At 35.4% G+C, this 25,838-nt stretch overlaps 1 protein-coding gene across 1 annotated transcript in view; it reads right to left on the bottom strand.

Annotated features, from left to right (window-relative positions):
• Nucleotides 1-13,779, bottom strand: part of LOC108704982 (mucin-5AC) — a 35,082-nt gene extending 21,303 nt beyond the window's left edge. Inside the window, 20 exon segments of the mRNA XM_041589598.1 lie at nucleotides 313-365; nucleotides 1,582-1,837; nucleotides 2,318-2,444; nucleotides 2,676-2,770; nucleotides 3,301-3,465; nucleotides 3,858-3,995; nucleotides 5,127-5,196; nucleotides 5,326-5,433; nucleotides 6,233-6,371; nucleotides 7,160-7,277; nucleotides 7,431-7,556; nucleotides 8,071-8,287; nucleotides 8,555-8,661; nucleotides 8,743-8,833; nucleotides 10,118-10,232; nucleotides 10,906-11,167; nucleotides 11,287-11,331; nucleotides 12,144-12,197; nucleotides 12,532-12,591; nucleotides 13,650-13,779. Of these exon segments, the coding sequence (XP_041445532.1) occupies nucleotides 313-365; nucleotides 1,582-1,837; nucleotides 2,318-2,444; nucleotides 2,676-2,770; nucleotides 3,301-3,465; nucleotides 3,858-3,995; nucleotides 5,127-5,196; nucleotides 5,326-5,433; nucleotides 6,233-6,371; nucleotides 7,160-7,277; nucleotides 7,431-7,556; nucleotides 8,071-8,287; nucleotides 8,555-8,661; nucleotides 8,743-8,833; nucleotides 10,118-10,232; nucleotides 10,906-11,167; nucleotides 11,287-11,331; nucleotides 12,144-12,197; nucleotides 12,532-12,591; nucleotides 13,650-13,716 (2,413 nt within the window). The 5' untranslated portion in view covers nucleotides 13,717-13,779.
• Between the last annotated feature and the right edge of the window lie 12,059 nt (nucleotides 13,780-25,838).

Here is a 25,838-nt window from a genome sequence, read left to right as displayed (position 1 = left end):
CAGATTTTAGAACTTCCTTTAAGAAGATGCCAAGGAATTACATGTTGGTAGGAATAAAAAATAGCTTAACAGCTTTTTAGCAAAAAAATAGGACATATGACATTATAGAGGGATGCAAAGTAAAGTGTGCAAACGTGCACTCATTAGTGAATTTTTTTAAAGCACTTTGGATGTGACTACATTCTGTACCCAGTACCAGATTGGGCCAAAGTAGCCAAAGTGGGTTGGGGGCTGTTGGTTCCTTGTCCTATAACTAAACAAACATCAAAGTAGATAAATACAAGCTACTTACACATCAATAAAAACATTTACCTTTCGAAAGCTTAAGGTGTCCAATGCAGTCTAATTTTCCCATGTTGCAGGTACTGTAGCAAAAAGAAATACAAATTTACTAGGCTACATAAAAGAAAACATAAAAGCACTATTTCATATTATCCCTTTGTTATCTATTTAGTTTTAAATAGACAAGAGCCTGTATTTTCTGGCTAGTTGACCACAAGATTCAATATCACATCCTATACACTTCCAGTTGTGTTTTAATTTACATTACAGGAGGTATGCCTAAAAACCAAAGAGCTAGGAGCTAGATAAAAACAGACAGGCACAGAAGCACCAAAGAAAACTGCATGTATAGAAATAAACGATATATGCCAAGTATATATATATATATATATATATATATATATATATATATATATATATATATTAAATTAAGCAAGAATATTGTAACAAAGTAATAAGATAAAGTGATCCTTTAAGCTTCTTATGGTTTTTGTTAGAGAGAAATATCCCCCCACACACACAATGGGGAAGCCACACTGGTCTAAGAAGGAAATGTCAGTTAGATTCCCATCTGGCCCAGGATTCAGGAGGGATTGGCGAGGATGAAATTTAGAAAACAGGGAGAGAGAGAAGCTGGAATGAAGTTTCTGGAGTGCTTTTAGTACCACTTGTCACCCATTGCTGGCAGCAAATCCTTTGCCCAGACAGCAAAAGATCATACACCAACAACTAAGAAATGTACCAAAGCCTTCTGCAATAGCTTTGAATAAACCATGACCTATAACTGTCTGATTCCTCATCTCAAATCTCAATCAGCCAAATGAATTAACTGTAATTTAGCTATCATTCAGCAAATAATCCCAACTCTAAGGGCCTTACTTATCAAAATCTGAATATTTCTGACTCTTTCAATTAAAAAAGGCTGAACAAGCTGGAATCCACGATTGAAGCTTATTTACTATTGAGAGAATGACAATTTAATCAGATCGCGGACAAACCCTAAAAAAAGCAATATTTTTTTTTAATTTTTGCCCAAAAAGTCCAAAATAGTCAGATTTTTGGGGCGAATTCCAGCACAGACCACAGAAAATTCCAAATAGGATTGGGACGTCTCTCATTGACCTCCTCGGTAGGTCTGATTTTCAGAATCAGATTGTTTGCAGCGTCTGGCTTTAATACATCCAGAAAAATAAATTTTCAAGTTTTTGGCATTTGGACTTTAATAACTAACCCCCTTACAGTCAATTTAAGAAATTAGATACCTCTACTTTTCTAAAATCTACTTGTGCATCTACTTACCATGAGGCTCCAAATTCACCAATGGTTTGTCCTGATGGCACAATTTTGCCCCTGAAATAGCAGGGACATTGTTCACGAGGTACACAGAAGCCCTGCTCATTAAGGTAGGTTCCCGCTGTACAGACACAGCCATCAACAGGCACAAAGTCGATTTCACAAGTGACATCAAGCTCACTGAGGGAACGGCAGGTAGGTTGGCAGGCTGTGACATTGTAGCTGTAACTCATTGTACTTGGGCATTTGGTGGTGTATGAATCTGGAGGATGTATTTGTATAGATTTAGAAACAGTTGTACAAGATTTCTTTTGCTAAAGCTCAATTTCATTCTTTTGTGTTTTTATTAGATACTGACATATTTTATGTGAAAATTAGAAGTACTTGTGGTGGGGCTTTTCTTCATGGGTGGTGTTAAACTCTATAAAAAGATTGGAATTGTTATCTGAACTCAATCCACACAGTATGCAAGAGCAAGCAATAGCTCTGTAGTACCATGAAGAACACTTGATCTAATTTTCTGTAAAAAAAACCATTGTATTTGGGTGTGCTAGTGTTACTTAGGCTACTGTATATATTGTCCAAGTTCTTCTTCGAAACGAGATATGGACAATGAATTATGGAGCAACAACTTATTATGATTGCAGGCCAGGAATAATAATACTTACATTTTATTCAATAACAAATTGTACAATTCTTTAGGCTGCACAAATGAATGCTTACTGATATGCCTGAAACTTACCGCAGTTAGTATCTCTCCATCCTGTTATGAGAACACCCATTCTAGCGCAAGCATGGACGTAAGCTGAGAGAGCTGCACACATGCTGTCTTGACTGTAGGCATGGATGCAAGAATCGAACATACAGTTCTAGAGATATATAAAATAAAATGCTCAATAACACCCACTAGTAATATATAGGCAGTGGTTATAAAACTTTTACTAGATTGTTGCAGAACTAGGACAAGTGATTCTTCTAAATACTGGGCAAACAATGTGAGCAGCTAAGAGTAGCTAAGAGAAACAATCTTTGTTAACATGGTTCTTTTACTGTATATTCCCATTAAATATTTCATTGTAATGAATTATTAATTTCCATACCGTTCTGTATAAAAGTGGATCCACTTTAGAATGGCATTCTGCGAAAGGTCCCTCAGGGTCACTTAACTTTGAGCACCAGAAATTGGCATAGTTTGCTGTAAAGATTCCACAATATTAATTTACTTCATATGTACTTCATATCTCGTATTTTCCACTTCCAATAAAATAACTAAAATAAGACATACGTGGGTCAAATCATGTTTACATGAGCTGTGTAATAAAAATTGGTTTAGTATACACAGGGGTGAAATGTCATTCATCGCTCTCTATAGACCTAAGAATGAAAATATCACTAAAAAAAGACCTTTATTGCCAATAAGCAGTTTGTTAACCTTTGCTTAACCTAGCTGTTAAAACAGTTCACTTTTTGACATTTGCAAATCCTAACAATAAACCACTAAAACCACATATTTTCACAATCAAATATACCTACATTTGCATCAGATCAGAACTATTCTTGATATGTAACTCCATATTTCCTTATAGGCAGAAATAAAGATTTTATGAGAAAAAGATGGTCTCTGTTTTAAATCTGGTGACAGTTCAAGAGCACTGCACCAAAATTTGTAGTATGTTTGCAAGTTTTGCATGCATATTTTTTGCTGATATTTAAAGTCAAACCTACCATTTTCAACACTGTTTGAGCAAGGATCATCAAAGTATGACACAACATTTGGACAGCTTCCTTTGGTCTTCCAAGTATTTCCAAAAGAGGAGGCAGCTCCTTCAATAACTCCACTTAGCACTTTGAAGTCATCCAGTTGAACATTATTGTAGTCACCACATAACCCTGCCAATGAGTAGACAATAACATTTGTATTTGCATTGCTTATTAAATTAGAAACATATTTAGAAAGGCCTTGAGAATTTGATCTCCTTGAAGCTGAACTGTGCGTATCTGGTTGCAGACCTCATGGTGACTCCATTGTCTGTGTAAAGACCCTGGGGTAGTCAAAAAGACTACACACTCAGATGAGAGACTATTGTGTAACATTGTTGTGCTGTCTTGTGAAGAAAAGCACAATTTAAGTGTTGGAAGTGTGGAATACAGTGATTGCAAAGCTTCTTAAAATGTAGCAAGCTTTTGTCAAAAACCTGCTTGTGGAAAAATATTGTGAAATATTGTGTTCAGAACCTGTAGAGCGTTTCTTTAGTATGTAGATAATATAATTGAACAGTTACCAGACAGTTGATCCCTCCAGTTTGGCTGTATGTAAATGTACACCTGCATTATTGGGACAAGCTGTATCTCCACCTGAAATCCTACAGCTGCTTCCACAATGATGAAGAAGGAAGAAGGCTGGAATATGGTCACACTTGCTGTGAAACGGAAAAAAAAAACCCAAAAGAGAATTTAGAGCCAGTTATTTATGCGGCTATTACATCAGGGTAGCATTGTATTAGCTTATAACTACTTATACTTAAAGGATTTTTGTCGTGATTTTTCTGATTATGGTTATAGTTTTTATATTTATAAATGACACTGTCCACATTGCAGGTAATTCATTGTACCATTTCAATTTTTATTCTTGAACCAAAACATTTAATTTTTAGTTGTGATATTGGTGTATAGGCAGCCATCTCAACTCCTTGTGCCTGGTCACGCGCTTTCATAAAGAGCCAGCACTTCACAATGGAACTGCTTTCAGATAAGCTACTGTTTTGCCTACTTAGTATAACTGAGTTAGGAGTTAGCCAGATTTGAATGTTGTTCTCATATCTACCACTTGTTGGGGAATAGGGGAATTTTTAGCAATGCAAGTATCAGGGAACTGTTATCTGGTTCTATTATTTTGTTATGCTAATGGGCTGTTGGGGAGGGGTGTAGGGGGTGATATAACTCCAGCAGCAGTAAGGAGTAACTGAAGTTTATAAGAGCATATGAAATTGTACATATGGCATTGACTGAATAATGCAATAAAACAATAGCTCAAAGGACATCTATCACATAAAAAACTCCCACTCATAAATGCTGCTCATCCTATGCTGGTGATCATGCTGGGACCCACAAATGGGCATAATGAGCAAGTGCCCTAACTCACTTAATGAGTGTCATGGGTGTGACATGGGATTGGGTAGACATTGTTACCAATCCTGTGTCCCTCTCATGAGTGTAGTGTATGCAAGAAATGTTTAAAGTTGCCATTGTCATATTTTATAAAAGTCTTTAGCACAAGTAGTTAACCATGTTATTTTGACTCACAAGAAAACAAATGTTCAAGTTGAAAAAATATTCAACTGAAAATATTGTGGAGGTTATTTTGAGTTTTTAGTGGGGGAAATGTGGGTAACAAAACACCCCAAATAAGTGCATTACACAGGCCTTTGACTTTGCATCAGCCTAACACATGATACCTTAATCCCATACCTTGATTAACATAAAAACTTTCTTTTGGAAAATGTTAAGTTATTATTATGCAATGTCTGATGTACTTGAGCTTTCTGGCATACCTGATGACATGGGTATTTGGGTGAAGATTCCATTCACATCTATACTGCCAGTGGATTGAATATTGATGGTCTAAGGAGAATGAAAAAATGTAGGGTGTAAGAATTGGAAATAAAAAGAATCTAACAAAAACACTATACTTTTTTAATAATTTTTTTCTTTTTAGGTGATTAATGAAAACAAAATCCACTTTAAACTTACATAATTTCCATAGTCTAAGTAGATGGCAATACTTTTCAAACAAGTTGTATAGCTTTTAAGTTCACAATTCGCCAATTCTGCCAACACACTGAATTGGTTGTCACGTGCCTAAAAAACAATAAAAAGAAAGTGTTGCTAAAAGTCATTGTCATTGCTAGAAGTAACGCATGTTTAAAACACATTAACAAGCAATTTTTGGTTTAACGGAAAACCAAGACATTTATACAATTGTAAGATCAGGCATATTAGTGTTCCACCTGGGTGAAATGGTTTATGTTCTTAAATGTTTACTGTGCAATTCAGCAACTACTATCATTAAATGTTATTAGTGTCATGGAGATCAAGTGACTAGCGAATCATTTCTTCACAATAAGAACAACTGTGTTCAAGTTGTTTAAATATTTTTTTACATTCCTTCAATTTTATTTTATATATTTAGACATTGGTGTCTAATTTTTGCAATATTAGGTCAAGAACTTTTGACTTGTCTAAATCTTATTTTGTAATAATTTTTATTATTATTATAATTTAGGACAACCCTTTGTTGTAGGTGTGAAAACGGTTGTAGTTTAATGCTTAATTTCACATTACTGAAAGTATTGTATTGTACATAAAGGTATAATGCTAATTAAATTATTCTGTTATCTTCCTATGTATCATGCATATCAGTCAATTCAATACTTGGGCAGGTTCTAAAACTTCCAATATTCATTGGTATCATGTTGAAAAGGGATATATATTACCCCTTTATTTCATTTAAAAAAAAAAAGGCAAAACAAAACCTGAGTTCAGAACTGCATTACTGAAATGTTGCAATATTTTATTATGTGATAAATCATAGCATAAAGTAAATTTTATATTCTGTGTTTTTTTAAAACGTCACAATATTCATATTAACTCTACTTACCTTTGTCAGGACATAGGTGCAATCACCAAAAAAGTTGTACCGATTGAAATCAAAAGAGGTGATGTGAGACCCCCCAATAACTGAACATGATCCAGAGCAATCTCGGTCAAAGCACTGCCATTTTCCTCTAAAACATGTGCTAGAGAAAAATATATATTTCATTTAATCTCATTGAACACTTGAATACTTGAGTATTTCATGATACGTATCACTCATTTTAATTACTTATTCTGGACAGGCATTTTGTTTGATTGCAATTTTTTTACAATGCTCCCTGCAATTCCTTCAAAAGCTAGTGATCCTTGTTTGCTATCATTTATTCATGTAACTTAAAATTGAATATTTTCTTTCAATAAGCTGTATGACATTTGTTAAATAGCTCATACCCTTTTGGGCACATTTACTAAAGGGTGTTTTTTTGTCCAAAAAATCGACAATTCCCAGTTAATTTGCAAGTTTACTAAAAGGCGAAGAGGACAATTCGCTTGCGCAGCGCTATAGAAGTTTTGCACCATTTAGTCAGTGAAAAATCTCTCTGATAATTTATCACTTTACTAGATTCAGGCTGGTGAATTGCCATTATAAAGATAGAGCAGCCACTTTTATCTAGAGAATTTTACCCAATACTTTTGTTTGGGGAATTATATTCTTGAATTTTTATGCAGAGAATTTACACCAGGAGTAAATATGGAGATGTGTTGTGAAAACCTGGCAACCTACACCTGGTGAATTGAGGTGAACTTTAATGGTTAGGTAAGAGAAACTTCACTCTTTAGTAAATGTGCCCCTCTAAAACTCCAGCACAGGTTGTACAAGTGCAGTAAAGCAAAAAATATAAAAAAAATCATCAATTAAGCTTTGGGGAGTTTATATTTTAACAAGGCATTTAAAAGTTGTGACAATGTGAGAAACTAGAATCTGGCTTACCATGACTGACACTGTGCAAAATATGAGCTCCCAGAGCTATATACATGTCCATTATAAACACAGGAACACTGGGAGCTGGGAATACATCCAGAGTTGTTAATGTCATCCCATACAGTTCCTTAAAAACAAAAAACATTGTAAAGTTAGACATTTAATTATAGAAATTGAAGTAGAAGTAGGTAGAAGCATTTTTTCTCTCTTGTATATAATAGAAAGTATATTTTATCACTGTTTTCTTGTGCAAGTGTGAAATGGTTTGTTGAAATTTTACCTGCAGGACAAAAGCATCCATCTGTGCAGTGTCTGTCACAGGATAACGAGCGGTCAGGATAGGTACAGGTATCTGGACAAGCAGTTCCACATTCTTTGTACTCCATGTTGTATTGACATTGTAAAGCTGGATAAAGTAAAGCATTTTGATATTCAGTATATTTAAAATTAAAACATTTACAAATTAATTTCCTAAGTAGTCTGTGCAATCCAAATATATTTTTTGATTTGAGAAACTAAGGGGCAGATTTATTAAAATTTGAATAGTAAATTTAAATTCCAATTTTCAAAATTTTTGTTTGAGTCAAAAACACACAAATTCAAATTTAAAAACACAAACTGAATTCCTTTAGAAGTCAATGGCAGAGGTCAGTTGACCCATTTAAAGATGTTAAAAGCCTTCCTGACATTCAAATTTTTTTCGGAGGAAAATTCTATTCAAATTTTGTTCTTATTCTTTTTGATTTAGGTTGTTCCCATTCGATCAAATTCTAGACGTTCAATTTTTTTCATAAATAGCCTAGCATTCGTGTTGTGAGTACATTTGAATTTATAAGTGTAAAAAAAATTCACATCAAATTTGAAATTCGACCTTTGATAAATAACCCCCTAAAACTCTAAAATAATCAAGCAAAACTCACGGCACAAATCGGTAGTTCTCCAGTTGCTTGGGATCCCCCCAGCATGAGCACATTGACGAGAATATTCTGTAAATGTATTACAGAGGCAGAATCCAGTTGAACTACTTGCACATCGACAAATGTCCTGTACACAAGCATTTATGTATGGAGCAGGATCGACAAGAATGTTGCAGGAGGAAAATGATGCACCGTTTAAGATCATCTGGCATATGTTGCTCTGTAAAACCAATTCAAGAAAAAAATTACAATTACAAATTGTACTGTTCTTTACTACAACTTTGTAACAAAAATGAAAGAAAGAAAGAGAGAAAGAGAGAGAGAGCGAGAGAGAAAGAAAGAAAGAAAGAGAATGATTTAGCTATGCAGCCATTTTTATTCTTCTATTTCTTGAAGTATCTTGTAACATGCCAAAAAATCCATGCCATTTTTCTTTCAAAAACAAAAATTGCATCTAACATATTATGTTTACAGGAATGATACTAACCACAGCAGTGCAGTTGTCTTCTGAAACCTGAAGCAAATCTCCACATGTTTCTGTTGGCCCATTCATCTTCTGCATGTTCCCATACTGATTATCAGTTAGCCTAACATCTGTGAGAAAGACATTGGTTTTAAGGAACATTTTGTTTACATAATGTGATAATCATTGAGGTTAGATCAGACATGGCTTACTGTTAAACATGAATTCATTGTAAGATGGAATTCCATTGAAGTCACCACAAAGACCGCAAGTCTGGTTGCGAAATTTCTCCTCCAGTTCCAACTAAAAAAGAAGGGCAATGTGTATTCCATTATGCTCCAACATTCCCATTCCCTTTTCAACATTCCCATTCATATAAAACAGAAAACAGAAGGTTTTGGTCGTAAAATATATAATTTATAAATCTTTTCACATGTCGTCCCAAGTGAATCCATCAGAGCTGGCCACTCTTATCAAAGTGTCTTTGAACTTCCAACCTATACACTACAGAGAGTTATTATTTTGTAAGCACTTATTCCTTGTCTTGCCCTCTATTGGGTTCCAGTATCAGTTTGCAGATACATTATGGCCTCTTGCCTTTACCTTTACTCTACACAGAAACTAAAGCTACAAGCCTACCCTGCGCTGAGTTTTTCCTCTCTCAGTCTGTAAGCCTAGTTTCTATGTCCCATATATATATAGGTGATACATATGCTTTAAATACAACTTTTTTCATATTCAAAGACCCTTGGTGCTGGTTTTTCTTGATTGGATTATACACTAATTATATCCGCGCACAGGGGCAGCCACAGCATGGCTTATCTGATATGAGGTGCTGTCTGTTACAAAATTTTATATATATATATATATATATATATATATATATATATATATATATATATATATATATATATATATATATATATATATATATATATATATATATATATATATACCCTCATTTGCCATTATCCATTGCCAATTCTTAGGTCAATTTACCTACTTGTCATTCTTCTGTGAACCTGATTCTGAACTTGAATATTGTCTGGAGTTTGCACTTTGTTTTTCCCATTGTTCTGGATCTTGGACTTTTTCTTGCTGTGGCAGTAAGCCTGCCAATTTATTTGTCAATCCTGCCTGTACCAGTGCCTACATTCGGCCTTGCTTTGTTCACCCTTTCTATTCTCAATTAAAGTGTTCTTATGTCAAACATCTATTGTACTTTTTCCCAGTCTATTCAGTCCTTAGTCCCTACTACAAACACTAGTGGCCCCTGAGACTCTGTTGTGCCTTCCTGGTGGTCATTCAGAGTTAGTTTTGGGCACTGTACATGAACGTTTTATTGCACACAGGCTGAAATCTATAGTGTAAAAGAACCTGACCCAGGTTGTTAGAGCAATAAAATCTAGTAGCACAACAAGTAGGTGGACCAACATCAATTTTGATATACTCACCCATATTAATATGGACGTATACATGTTGTAGCTCATTATCTTAGATTAATTAATATAGATTAATGTAAATTATATACATCTATAATCTATCTATCTGCTTAAAAAACAGATGTGAAATGTGTGTAACAATTACCATTGCAGCATCATCTTCATTCCACTTAAATTCCAGGCCCACTTTGGAAATAACTCTGATGTACGCTCCAATTCTATCAATCTGAATTCCAGATAAACTGTATGGCAGGGTCACCCTGGTTCCACAATCACAAGAAGAAAATGATTTTAATGCTGCTAAAATATTTGTTTCACTGTTAACTTAAAAATGTTGTACTTGAGGTATTTAGAAAGTCATAAACATGCTCATATATTTTGTATCTGTTAATATAAAAATAGGATGACCTGAGTATATCAGAAGCAATGTATAGCTGAGTGTCAACTATTCTTATTTCCATTTTCTCCAGTTAATCTCATACAGGTAAAAAGAATTACAATGCTGCTGGCATAGCAGGCTAAATAATTTATAAAAGATGTCGATTTTTACATATGACTGGGCCTACAGTGGCATTTTTATTGGACCATTACTGCAGGAAGTATAATCTGACATTCCATTTGTTCTTTATCCACAACTTTGGATATAAGGCTAATTCCCTCTTTGCTGTACCCTTTATGTCGAAGCACAAATAGGACTGATGCTGGAATGACAGCTAGAGAAACATATTTTTTTCATATATTAAAACTTGGTTTGCAATTCAGTCTATCATCGATCAATTTGAGATCATGCCTCCTCAATCAACAGCTGACTTCTTTTGCTTGAACCTGAACAATGTTATTTGACTTAACCTACAAAAAGACACTGATTCGTTCTCATTCATTGCACCTACAGAACTGTAAAAACAAAATGATAGAAATGAAAGAAAAACATACACATTTTCGTTGAATTTAATAGTTCCTTGAGAGATTTCAATGAATGTCCCTTCAATCTTCAAGCTGATGTGGCTAACTGTAGGTAGACCATTCACAACAGAACGTCTGATCTGGATGTTAAAGTCTTCTGAGACGCTTTTGCAGTTTGAAGCAAATAGGTAGTTGCATTCTCCAGGGAAGAAGAATACATCACCATCTAAGGTCTTGAAATAGTTATTGCCCCAGGTACTGCAGACATATCCATTGTGTGCAGGGGAACTACCTAGAAATCAAACAAGTTATATTTACACCATGCCTCTAACATCAATTTGTGTTACAGTATATAGTGTTCACCAAGTATCTGAATTTTATCATTTATCTAAATAATGTAAAGTCACTTACTTTTGAAAATGGGATTTAAGCTTGGAGAAATAAAGGAAGAAGTACCTAAAAGGAAAACAAATGTACACTTAAAATCATTTTCCATAAAAAGATGAACTAAATAAAAATATCAATTGTGAATACTGCATTGTGTCAGTACTTATGTAGCAGTATTTCATCAATAGGGCTGTATAATATTTCAACAAATTGAATATTTGTTGTATTGTACTATATTGGCTATGCTATGCTAGCCAAAAGCTCCCTTGTACTAATACATTAAAAACTAAACCCTGATTTTATTTAATTTAAAATGCAGTATCTGATATTTCTGAATTCTGCTTTTTCTTTTGCTTAAAAAAACAGTCGTTTTTGTAATTATTTTAACTATGAAAGCCAACTTCTTGTACAAACAAAAAGGAATACAGTTTACAGATATAAACGGTTTCGTAGCTATGGGTGTTATTGTTCAAGTTGCAAAACCTCTACAGAGCCCACATATATACAGTAAATAAAAAATACAGTAGTTTTACTACTTAAGTGGAGATAAACAATAGGCAAATGTCATTCATGGCTCTCCACACATGGATAAAAAGTACTATCATTGTCAAGAAATATTTTACTTGCTAAACAAACATATGATAAAAGCATTGCAAATAAAATTCAATTTATGTTGTTACAGTCCTTTTCATGCTTTAATTCTTCATTTCATTTCATGCAGGACCACTTTAGTAAACAGTATAGATTAATCAGATGAAAAGTCCCTCAGGGAGTAATCCAACATATTAAATAGCTGGGTCTTGCAGGCAATTTATAAAAATACAATTTTCTACATTTTGTTATTCTTAAACACACTCTGTACAAAGGTAGAATACACTCACCAAAGCTGAATGGATTTGGATCTTGGTACGTGTTGTCGTATACGTTTGCGGAATCTATTATGATAAAAGAAGTACAACATTTTTTAAGGGATAAATAATAAAAAAAAAATGGGGAACAGCATCTATAGCCAAGCAGAATAGAGAAATAAGAGTCAATATATTGATAGTAAATTTTTATATCTAATATCTTTATAACTCATAGACCTTCAGCTGTTTATGGTATAACCCACCATCCACCAACAGCCGACATATTTGAGAATGAAGTTCAACTACTAAAAAGGACCACTTTAAAATAAGTATCTAACTAAGCAAAATCTTTTTTGTGTCTTGTGCCCTGCTCAGACACTAACTGGTACTTATTGTTATAATCAAAAGCCAAAAAACAAACCTTGTATGCTGTCAGCGTTTGTACTCTGACCATAGGTATCCATTTGGGCAGATCCATTGACTAAACATATGGAAAAGAGAAGTAATTGAAAATATTCTTGTAAATGTGTGTCTTGACTAAAAACAAATACTTTTAACCATTTTATTTTTTTATTAAAGAATAACAGAACCCTCCCTGCAACCCCAGGCCCCTGTTCACCAACTCTGCTCCTCACACCACCCATTAATTGTAAAAAGTGTATACATTTTTGTACTTTGCTTTGAAAATGCTGAGCAGACAACTTTGGTTTGCAGACAACATTTCAATCCAATTTGGTTCCTGTTCTGTCAGATCACCTACCCTCAGTATACAGGGGCATGCACAGTTGAAGGTGATCGGAACCTAGTTTTAACTGTGCATACTTCAGCTGGCAAGCTCTGACAGAAGAGAATCCAAAAAGGTGCAAGATGATGCTCACTATACTATTGCATTTTTAAAGATAGGGACATGTTTATCAGTAACGGGAGGTGTAGGATTCAATGGCAGGGGCCTAGGATTGGGAAAAATGTTTTACTTTAAAATGAACACTCCCAAATGATTGAAAATCCATATATATAATATTTTTAGATACAATTATTTATGATTCATAACATTGTTTTTACTGTTCTGAATATATTTATGAATATGAATATAATTATTTTTTTGCCAAAAAGTCTATGTTGCGGTTAGTTATGAGCAAGCAAGTAGATGCCCAAAATCAAGTGTCGCTTTACCACTTAAACCACTACAGCTTAAATACCTTATCAACAACATCAACATTAACATATTTAATGAAAAAGTTATAGGGAAAATGGTTAGCATAGAAGAGCTGTTAAATTAGTTCCAATATGATAGAACAAACTGATTATTAATATTAAAAACATTTTATAGAGAAGGGAAAAAACAAATATTATATCTGATTTAAATTACACGAAAAATGTTGAAATTGATTTTAGCCAAATAAAAATTTGCACCTACATTGAATTAAGATAAAATATATAGTTCAGTAGTTTTATTTAATATAGTTAAATATGTATATCTTTATAATAATGTAAACATTTTTTAAATGCTAACAGTACTAATTATAACAAAACACATACCTAGTGTCAGTAGATAGGGAATCAGGAGGACATAAATAGGACTCCATGTTCCCCTGCTTGTTCCCATTTTTCCTCTGTTCAGTTACTTGGTACTGAACTGGGGGGTATTCTGTGGAGCTACATTTACTGCAGTTTGGCTGACCTTTTTATAGAGGGAGAACCTGCCTCTAACTGGTGTTGCCCGGAAGAGGTAGAGTAAAATTTTGCGTAGGTGTAGTCACTCATGCTACATGCTCAGCACGCATACTAATCCTTTTAAATCTAGGTCCAGGATGTTTGTGTTCTGGCAGATACATGAGAGTTATTTTTTCCAGAATGTTGCTTGGAGATGATAAGAAGACAGACAGTGTACAAACTTAAAGAACATAAGGAAAACAAAAAATGCATATTTTCCTAGGGATTCTCTGAATCTCTTGAGTTGTCATGCAAGGCAGAACCTTGTATGGCACCAAAGAGCTTGACCGATGTCTTTTCAGTTTTCCAGACATTATGAAAGTGATTTGTAGTTTGCACCATATTTCCAACTCTATGGGGGTTATTTACTAAAACTCATTTAATGCTCATTTTCAAATCCAAATTAAATCAATATTTTAGTGTTCGTAAAAAAAATTTGGGCTATTTATTAAAATTCAAGGAAATATTTGGCATGTTCATACAAATTGTTTTATTAACAAATCGTACAAATGAATCAGAAAGCTTTCCATGAAAAAATCAAGGATTATAGTTTCCACGAAAAAAACACGTGAATTTCAAGAAATTTAAATAGACATATCCATGAGTTTTCTGATTGTTTTCATCAGCCAACATTTTAGGATCATTAACAGAGATTTTGCTCACTTTCTATTTGGAAAGCAAAACAGAAGGAGGAACATTCGGCAAGCTGCTAATCGTTTAAAAAATTGGCCAACAGGGGAGAAGGAAGAATGCGGGGAGGATGGTAGTGGTGGGTGGGCTAAGAACTTGTTTGAGGGAGACCAAGAGGAAGGAGTAGAGGGAGCTGCCTCTCAAGCAAGCCCTGAGTCCCAGGGGCAGGGGTTAGGTTGGGGGGCCAGAGGTAGGGAAGCCAGTGGGGTGGGGGGGAGAGGGGAGGGTGAAGCCTCTGGAACTGCAGCCAGGACAGGTGGAGGGCAAGGACCACTGATAAATTGAAGGAGGATGATTTACCAGTGCTTTTGCAGGAGGTCTCCTGGCCTGGCAGTGGGTCCCAGGGCAGGGTAGAGAGTAGGTGGTTAGGTAGGAGAGATGGGGAGATAAGACCCCATTAGTTAGGTAGAGGGGACCCCAGCAGGAAGGGGACCCTGTGGGGAGTGGGAGGAGAGCCACAAAATCCAGCCAAAATCCAGGGAAGAAGTAGAGGGGGCAGATGCCAAGGAGATAGCCTCCAAAAATCCATGGATCACCAGTGAGGAGAATACAGTGTTAGTGGATGAGGTGATGCAACAATGGGACTTGTTGTTCAGTGCACAGTCCCATCTGATCCCTGTGACCAGATGCAGGCAACTATGGCAGCAGGTGGTGGATTGTGTGAGCGCTATAAGTACTGTGTGCCATGACAGACACATGACATACAAGCGCATCAGCGACCTAAAGAAGTGCATTTGTGCATCTATATTTACTCTAACACCTTTATTGTGTATTTGCCCAATTACAAATGAGGCCATTTGTGTTGTAGTGACATGCCAAAGAAACATGGCTCCTTCTTACTCATTGTTTTATGACTGACTTAAAGGGGCTTTGCTTTAACTCATTATCCTCTGCTTAACAATCTAATATGAAGAGGAAATAAATATCTACTTTGAAATGCCATATGTTTATTATTACTATGCACTTAAACTAATTATGGTCCTCCAGGGCCAAGTCTGCAACCCAGCACTGGGCATAAGGGTAGCTGGGTAAATGCCTCCTCCTCCTTCTCCTCCTCGAGGTGTTATATTTTTCACTGGGAAGCTCCAGAACATCGTCCTTCTTTGCTTTCCAAAATGCAAGGCCATGCCTTAAAGGGCAACTGAATGTTGTACTACTATGCACTTTAAACAATGATGGTCTTCCAGGGCCTATGTTTGCAGTCCAGCACTGGCCTCATGTATCTGTGGCTGTTGAGAAAAAGGGCACCAAATATGTTTACAAATATAATTAAAGTATTGTGCTGCAATATATTTGTACATAATGTCTATGTTTAGACTGAGCTGTGCCTTGTTCACCTCACCTGGCTGTAGGGGCATTTTAAGTCTCATGAAATAAATGCTTGCCGACAACCCTTTTTCCGACAACCCTTTTGCATTGCTTGTGGAAATGTTGTATACATTTTTTATTAAAATACAATACCTTCGTCATCAATACATCTTGGTGGATGTTTACAGTATTTTTTAATATCCCCTACTAGAATGGATTGGTAACCATAAGACTGCAAACAAAAATGCTTCTAAAAAGAGATCTGAAAGATTACAACAGTTTTCTAAAGACCCCAAGGAGAAAAGAAGTGTTTAGGAAATTAATAAATATCGATACGTTTTCCAAATCCATGATTTTTTCTTATGCGTTCCCCAAAACACTTGTTTTTCAGGAAATCCCTCCCGAAAACCCAAAATTATCATAGTGTGTTGAAAACACATTAATAAATCTTGAAATTAACGATATGAAAAAACATGTTTTTTTCTGACAAATTATTAGTAAATAACCCATTTTTTATGATAAAACAGTAATTGATAAATGTTGAATGTGAAAGTAACTGAAAAAAATATTTTTTCTATAAAAATGTTAATATTTTGTTGCTGTTTTTATGTTTTATGTACCAATTATCTTACAGTACTTGTACTCCATGTAAAACCATTTATTCTCTTCATTTTTTTTATACTTTAGGCAGACCAATGCAGTTTTTGGCATATGATACCCATGGGGCCTATTTATCAACAGTCACATTGTCGTGGTTTTAGTGGTTTTTGAAACCACGACTAAACTCACAAACTGTAAAACTATAAATGTCATGACAGTTATTAAAAAATCAGAATAAAAAAAAAGTAATTTTACCATAAACTTACAGTGTAGTATAAATGCTAGAATGGGTGAAATAGAAGTATATTACTAAAAAACACAAAAAGTGAAACAACCCAATCCAGAGGGGTTTACGAGATTTTTTTATTATTTAACATCACTTGATCAATTTAGATTAAGGCCTTCAGAATCAATTAAATAGAATCAAGTTAATGAATCAAAAATAACACTAGTGAACCAGCAAGAAGAATGACCACAATTTTGAACATGCCGCATGTATGTATTATTTATTTTTCAAATTTGTTACATGTGTTAGGTAAAATAGTAGTTGCCCATTACAATTTGTCAGAATGTCATGTTTACATTTGTTCTCTGCAGAAGATACATTAATTTATTTCAGGTTAGATTATTAACAATATGGTCAAAACTTTAACACAACTCTATTCAGGACATAGCAGAGCACCGGTGTAAAAAACAATGTTTGCTGTAAAAGAAGAACAGGACAATGAACCCATGTTAAAAATTGCATGTCTGTCTATAATAATAAGCAACATTTTTAGAAATGCGGTCACTGTGAAATTCCATATTTTGCCAATTATAAATTATAAACTGCCACAAACTTTGATGCAATAATTGCACTTTGGAAAAATGTGGTTATAAGATGTCCATAGACTCCAATGTATTCTGAGTAGAAAATTCAAGTTCATATTTGTCTCATTCATCAGCATTTTTCTTATGATCAATTTCCATTAGGAATGGTCAGGAACTTGTTTTAATTAATTGTCATTCTTCAATGGAGCTGCACTAAGCATGCTATTTTAATCAGTTGAGCACAGTTTTATTTTATACGATACTACTCTGCTCAGTAGTAGACCTGATCATCCTCTAAATCATTCCTGTTGCAAATTTCAAGCAAGAAGTATTGCTGAATATAGTTAATAACTTTAAATGGAGCATTCAGTTTCATTACTGCTGTGTAAAAAAATAGAGTATTCTAACTCTGTCCTTAAGATTTCAGAAAATCGAGAATGCACATACCTTTGTTGAAAAAAACCTGAGAAATAACTCAAACTTAGTAAATCTATTAAGTTTTTCCTTAGAAGTAGGTGCAATAAAAAAAATCTAGAAAAGCAAATCTAGAGATCAGTGAGACAAATAAATATTATGGATGCAACAATCCAGGATTCAGATCAGGATTGGCAAACCTTCTGCCTTCTTCAAAAGGATTCAGCTGAATCAAAGTGCCTGGCTGAACCGAATCCCGATTCAAAAAACCATGTGACTTTTCATCACACAAACAAGGAATTCAAAAATGTTTTACTCTTTTCTTTAATTTCTTTCCCCTTGTTCCCCTAATTTACATATGCAAATTTAGGTTCAGATTTGGTTCGGTATTTGGCTGAATCCCGAATCATTTGTGAAAGATTCAGCAAAATCCAAAAATACTGTATTTGGTTCATCCCTAATAAATATACAACAATTATGGCATAGGTAGGATTTATATGAAAAATGTACAATCCATAAAAACATATATATATATATATATATATATATATATATATATATATATATATATATATATATATATATATATATATATATATATATATATGAATTCTTTAGCTAAATTATTGTCTTGTTTAATAGATACTGAGATGATACTGTAGCATGCTTGGTACATGGTCAGACACATGGAGCTTTTCAAATTTTTAGTCATTTATTCTCGGTGAAGTGGCACTAAGAGGCCCATTTATTGAAGGTCAAATTGTAGTGGTATTGGAGCTTTTTGAAACCAAGATTAAACTCTATTTGTTTAAAACCATGAATGCCATAAAAGTTATTAAAATATCCAAATATAAAAAGTACAATGAGAAAAAAATGCTGATCGAAAAAATAAACGTTTTTTGTACAATTACAAATAATAAAAAAAATACAATTTGTTGGGAAAAAACAAAATCTGAATGAAAGTAAATGGGACCCTAAATTTAAGGAGCTTTTGGTCATTCCTTATAATGGTTTAATTATTACACTGACTGTTGGGAGTTTATTTCATTAGCTTAATTAGAGAGGCAGGGCTTACGATCCATGTACCCAATCCTGCCATAGGCAGGGCTAGTTTACTTTATTTAGCATTTGCCACTCCTTTTTTGAATTTATGTTTTAAGGACTTATTGCATCCTAAATATTTTTTTAAAGTTTGCAAATAAATGTTATGTTTTCTATCATGCTTTTATCTTTTTCACCTATTGTTACATAGTACTCTAGTGGTGCTGAACCACATCAGAGCTATTGTTACATCAAATTTTTGAATCTGGTATTTTTTTTTCATTTGTATAATGTTCTGCTTCTTGCACACCAATGAGATTGCCTCCTGTGAGGCAGGTGGAAGTTGCATTATGACTCTTTTCTTTCTTTTGTTCTTGCTACATGGTTCAGCAATAATGCCAGGAACACGAGGACACGTATGAAGGCTCCTCTAAGAGTATGTAAAAATATTGAGATACTGTACTGTCATGCTGTTTGGTGTTATACAAATGTCTTAATGTTTACTGTTGTAGTTTCCACCTTGTAAAGGGGAAAAAATGTCAAGGCTGAAATTAAAGGATTGACTGGGCGAACTGTTCTACTGTATCCAATGGGAATTTCTGCTTTTAAACAAGATTGTTTTAATTCATATTTAGAAAAGACAGTGATATAAAGCATCAACTACATGTTAAGGACTAATACAGCTTTAGAACCACTCATTTTTACACAAGCTTACTTTTTGCATATTACCGTATATCTGTAATTTTACATATATCACATTTTTAATTAAGATCCTGTCTTAGCCATTGCATCAATGTGGTGTTTGTGCCTCAATGAAAGATAGGGGTCATGGCAGGGCAACCCTGTGGTAATTTGGGATCTGGCTCATTCAACATAAACAGACCTGGAAGTCACCAGATGGGTCCACAAGAAATCAAAGTGACCACATATTGATTGACAAGAGGCATGGCTCGGATGTAATGGATGTAAAGTTGTGCAGAGGGGTGGATGTAGACATGGACCATGTGTGTACTGCACACAAATACCTCTGCTGCAGAATGAACAAGCCAGAGTAAAGGCAATATATAATATCGAAAGACTAGTTAACCAAAGCAAATTCTAGAGAGTTAATCAGAGTCAGAACCAGGGCAAAAGAGGTAGAAAAGAAAGAAAGAGAAGAGAGTGGGAAAAGAGGAAGGTGGAAGATGCCCCATGAGCTTATTGTAAGCATCTGGAAAGTAGAGATGATATCTAAAGAATGGGAAGTGGCACCTGTTTGCAATAACTATAGGGGTATATCATTGCTAATTGTGGGATACAAGGTGCTCACCAGGTCCTGGCTAACAGGATGGAGCCATTGGTAGAGACCTTCCTTTGAGACTACCAGTGTGGTTTTCATTCTGGCAGATTCACTACTGACCTACTAGAGGAGGTGTTTGGGCTTCAGTTAGGGAACTACAGCTATGACTGGCCACCTATGTTGAAGTATCTGGATCCCAGAATACATAGAGGAACGAAACCAACTTAGAAATGAAGGCCACAATTAATGCAGATGGCAGATGCTGCTTCAGCCTTCAGCACCTGTTGAAGTCATGGCTCCTGACATGATAAACAAAGAGAATGCTCTACAAGACCATTATCAGGCCGGTGGTTAAGGTGTTGAGGAGGATATATGACCCGATACAAGTTCAGAGAGGGTGAATCTGCACCAACACAGAGTTTTATGACGTCTATGGGGACTCCTGCATAACCTCCATCATAAAGAACAGAAGTCTACACTGGGCCGGCCATCTGGAATGTATGGGAGAGAACAGAACCCCGAGGGATGTCTACTGTCAAAGGCCGGAGGGTCGGTGACTCATGAGATGCCTTAGAAAGAGATGGCCGAACAATGTGGAGGGTGATTTGAGAACAATGAGAGTATTTAACTGGCATCTTTGTTCGTTGGATTAGGAAGAGTGGAGAAGCACTGTGGAGGAGGCCAGGGCTCTGCAAGGGCTGTAGCACCACAGGGTAAGATAAGTATTACAGCACAAAAGATTTTTAAAACTTGCTAGATGTAGGACTTCATTGGTAACTGTAGATGCTACATTATCCTACACATCCTACACAGGAGAGTTGTTTTGCACTGTTTATAACACAGTGAATTTATGCATATGAAACTTCACCAAATATCTCTGGTTTGTTAAAGGTTAAAGAATAATAGGAAGGAAAATATTTGGGCTTTACCAACACACTTACCAGGATTTTCAATAAAAAACTTGTTAATGTTACTGTTTATTAGAAGATAAGCAGGTTACAAGTTTTCTGACAAAAGTTAAACCTCATTGCTTCATATCCTAGACTAGATCAGCAGAGAATATATAACAGGCTTTATCTCTGTAATGGAAACAAAAAGAGGAAAAAATGTAGAAATGTAGAGCACAGTGCCTCATAAAATAAAAACACTGTTTATTGATCCATTAAAAGAACACAGATGGCTTCTGTGAAATGAAGGAGTGGTCAAGAAATGCATAAGGTGTCTATTCCACAGCAGCCATCTGTGTGGCTCTGCAATATGTTATATGTGCTTTGCTGTAGTTACTGTGTGTTGTGCAATAACTTTACTGATTTTCCACTGCAGATTAACTGAAGTTTATAGTGAAGCCCTGCAGAGCACATGGTCTATTGCAGGATGGCTGCTGTATGAGAAATATGCACCTTGTTACCTGATTGTGAGTTTCTCATCCCACTGCAAGCAGATTGTTTGGTATCTACTAATATCTAGTGCATTTTGCGTTACACTGTATTCTCCATAAGGTTATACAAATCTACAAATGCACAAATCTACAAATGCTTCCAGGGATATCTAGTAATAACTGCCAGTTGTATTGTAGATGGGATGGTGGCCTTGCTGTGTCCATGATTGTGACAGTGTGTTTCCCTGCTTTCTTACAGGGCTCAGGCATGTTTTTTTTTAATAATGGGCAGGGTAATACATTCTAAGTTGTTCATTGTTGAAAAATGATGGACTCAAATTAAATGAAGGTAAAGAAAAGGATAAGATCTTGGGATTTATATAAAAAATGATTGTTTGGACTGTCTGTGGACATTGATGAGTGATATGTCTGACAAAGAGAAGTGCCTCTGTCTCTGAAACTTTACATGATGACATAATAAATGCACATCCCTCGCACTTGTACTGGCAGTTTTACTCTAGGTTACTGAAAACCTTCATAGACTGTTTTTGAAATGTAAACTTTTTATTGACTAAATACTGGCCATTGGGTTATAAGTTTAGTAAAAACCACATGACATTCTATAACAGATATTTACATCATAAATTGTTATAAACTTACTACTACCTGACATACAGAATATATTTCCATAGTCCAATAAAAAAAAAATACAACAGAGGGTCATCCTGCTCATGGCTTATTCCTTCCATCTACAGTATGGGGTAGATTTATCAAGGGTCGAATTTCGAAGTAATGGGAGTTTTTTTTTAACTCCCATAACTTCGAAATTAGAAAAAAAGTCCAACCACAATTTATTAAAATAAAGGGTTTTTTTGCGGGTGAACAGGCTGTATTCGATCGTTCAAATCGTAGTAAGATCGAATTCGATCGAATTCGGTTTCGAAGTATTTGCAAAACTTTGATTTTTCAAAATCCACCAATGGGTTTTTAGGAGGTCCCCCATAGGCTAAAACAGCAATTCAGCAGGTTTTGGATGGCGAATGGTTGAAGTTTTAAAGAGACAGTACGTGACAAAATTCGATATTCAATTTTTTTTCAAATTCAAATCGAATTAAGACTATTCCCCAGTCAAAGTACACAAAAATAGCTCAAAATTCAAATTTTTTAACTTTGAATTTTTACTTCAAACCTTGATAAATCTGCCCCTACAGTATGTGTGGCATAGAATCATCACTCCAGAACAAGTTGCACCTTGTTGCAAAGGACTTTTTCTTAAATTTTTTTGAAAGCAGCCTTCATGCGCATCTTTCAGAGCATTTTTTAGGAATGGTATGCAGAATGCACAGAAAGATAAAAATAAATACTTTAAGACAAATATCTGTTGCATTTAATAGGTAAATGTATCTGTTCCAATTTACATACAAATTCAACTTAAGAACATACCCACAGACCCTATCTTTTACGTAAACCTGGGGACTGTATATAGCTTTTATGTACCACTTGGAAAAGAATTAGTGTAATTTATATACTGTAGAAAATATATATTCACTGGTAGGATAGGATAAAAAAAAAAACAGTTGTTACTCCAACTAAGAAAATGTTTAAAATTACTTATTAAAAAGATGTTTTAGTTTTAAAATGTCCCAATGCTTTATATAGCTATTTGCATAAAACATTTTGGGCTGATTTAAAGGGGTTGTTAACTTTTAGTATGATGTATAGAGTGGCATTCTGAGTAATTGGTTTTAATTCTTTATTATTTTTGGGTTTTGAGTTATTTCGCTTTCTATTCAGCAGCTCTCCAGTTTGCAATTTCAGTAATCTGATTGTTAGCATCCAAATTACCTTAACAGCCATTCAACATTTTGAATGTGATCCCTTAACAAGCCTTCAACTAATTTGCATGACGCCAATGTTATTCTACCACAATTAATCTCATGGCATTCATACCCTCTGTGAGTTTCAGTTGTTACATCTCTGAATTAGTTTAATTACAACATTGTGATCAGATTATTGGAAGAGTTTAACCCTTTAAGTGCCACAGAACGTAGAATCTACATTCTGTGGAAAAGTAACTTGAAATGCCACAGAACGTAGATTCTACGTTCTGCAGCACTTCCGGGTTCTGGAGCGGAGGAGCGGCTGTTAGAGCAGCTCGCTCCATTCCACTTCGATCCCTTGCCCCTAGGCAACAAGCAGAGCAGGGGATCGAGTGGCCCCTGGGGCGCGATCGCCAAGGGGCCCCAAAGCAGTAGCAGGCACGTGTCACTTATGTGTCCTGCTGCTGCAGCCTGCACTGCGCCGATCAGCTCCGCCCCCACAGCACAGGGACAGGAATCACGTCACAGATCTCTTCCTGGGGCCCTTCCAGATCGTCTGCAACAATCTCCAGCAACTTTTTCAGGTAAGTGCAATAATTACACCCACAAACACACCAACACACACTTATTACAGTAATACACACTTAGATTCACACTTACACAAACTTACACATACATTTTTGGGGATTGGGGGGGTCACTTACACTCACTGCACTCACACACACATGCACACGCACACACACACACATAACATGTAATTTACCAATTGTACACACGCACATACATGGCATTGTGGCTTTTTTTTTTCTTATTGTATCGTCTCTTTTTTTGGCTGAAAAAATGTTTTATTTATAATTACGAATAGCGTATTCACTAACCGTGCTGTGCAATACCTTTTGTATGTTATTTCGGTGATTATATTGCAATTTTGGGTATTTTGGTGCATTTTTAGCCATTTTATTGAATTTTTAGCCATGTTATTGCATTTTCAGCTCTGCATATGTTGTGTTCACTTGTTTCTAGCCGTATAACATATTTGGCCCAGCTAAAATATTCAAACTGTGATTCTGACGGCCGATTACATTAGTCTGGAAAAAAAACATTGATTTTTGTGGTTTTATTGGATTTTTTTGCATTTCACTCTTTACTGCCTTATTTTGTTTTGCCTTGTAAATTTTAACTACTATATATACATTTGGGGGTCTCTGTGCGCCACATAGTTTGGTATAACTATGCATATTGGGCATCAAAGTGTTCAGTAGACCCCTGGCGTTCATATTTAGGATGTTTTATGCTGATACATTATGAAATGTGGGGCATATAATGGGGTAAAATTCAAGCTTTGTGACGATTTTCAGAAATTTGATAATAAACGTTACGTTCAGCATTGCTTTGCAGGTTGGCAGTTTGCAGTAGAAACACTTATTTACCCATATTGGATTCGTCAGAATGTGTACTTTCTGAAAATATATGGTTTTCTGGGGTCTCTGTACTGTTAGGGGGGTCTAATGTCGCATAATACACACACCAGGTGCTTATATTGCAGCAGCCAGCTCGTCAGCTGTGAAAATGTATATACACTATTGTCATTTGGGGGTCTCTGTGCGCCACATAGTTTGGTATATCTATGCATATTGGGCATCAAACTGTTTAGTAGACCCCTGTGTTTATATTTAGGATGCTTTATGCTTGTAATGATACATGGACAATACGATGCTGGAAAGTTGAAGCTTTGAGGCAATTTTCAGATATTTCACCAAAAGAGCAGAAAGGCATGGGTACCCATTTTAGATTCAGTAGAATGTGTACTTTCCGAAAACATATGGGTTTTGGGGGTAAACATATATTTCTGTTTTTTACCCCACAAAAATGCAGTCAATGTGTTGATTTTTCATTTGCTGAAGTTACCCACAGGACTATGCGTATGCGCTAACTTCATTTTGGGGCCTCTAAATGCCAGATACTTTAGTAAATCTATGAACAATGGCCACCAAACTGTTTGGAGGAACCCTGGCAATCATATTTAGGGTGCTTTTTCTTGGTGCGTAATGATACATGGGTGATATGGTGCTGGGAAGTTGAAGCTTTGAGGCAATTTTCAGATATTTCACCAAAACCGACAATTTTGGGAAAGCCTTGCGACTTAGTAGTTTGGAGCAGAAAGGCATGGGTACCCATTTTAGATTCAGTAGAATGTGTACTTTCCAAAAATATATGGGTTTGGGGGGGTAAACATATATTTCTGTGTTTTTACCCCACAAAAATGCAGTCAATGTGTTGATTTTTCATTAGCTGTAGTTACCCACTGGACTATTTGTATGCGCTAACTTCATTTTGGGGCCTCTAAATGCTAGATACTTTGGTAAACCTACAAACAATGGCCACCAAAATATTCAGAGGAACCCTCCCTTGCAATCATATTTAGGGTGCTTTTTCTTGGTACGTAATGATACATGGGTGATATGCAGTCAATGGGGCAAATTCACTAAGCGCCGAAGCGCCGAACGCTAGCGTTACTTCGCTAGTGTTTGGCATTTTCGTTACTGCGCAAATTCACTAACGAATGCTGGCGTAGATTCGCTAGTGTTACTTCGCACCCTTATGCCTGGCGAATTTTCGATACGGACGTAACTACGCAAATTCACTAACGCGCAGTGTACTGAACGCTACCTTTT

This window comes from Xenopus laevis, chromosome 4L (assembly GCF_017654675.1).
Source record: "Xenopus laevis strain J_2021 chromosome 4L, Xenopus_laevis_v10.1, whole genome shotgun sequence".
NCBI lineage: Eukaryota > Metazoa > Chordata > Amphibia > Anura > Pipidae > Xenopus > Xenopus laevis.
Note: the sequence above shows the minus strand (reverse complement) of the source record. Positions and strands in the feature narration are given on the sequence as shown.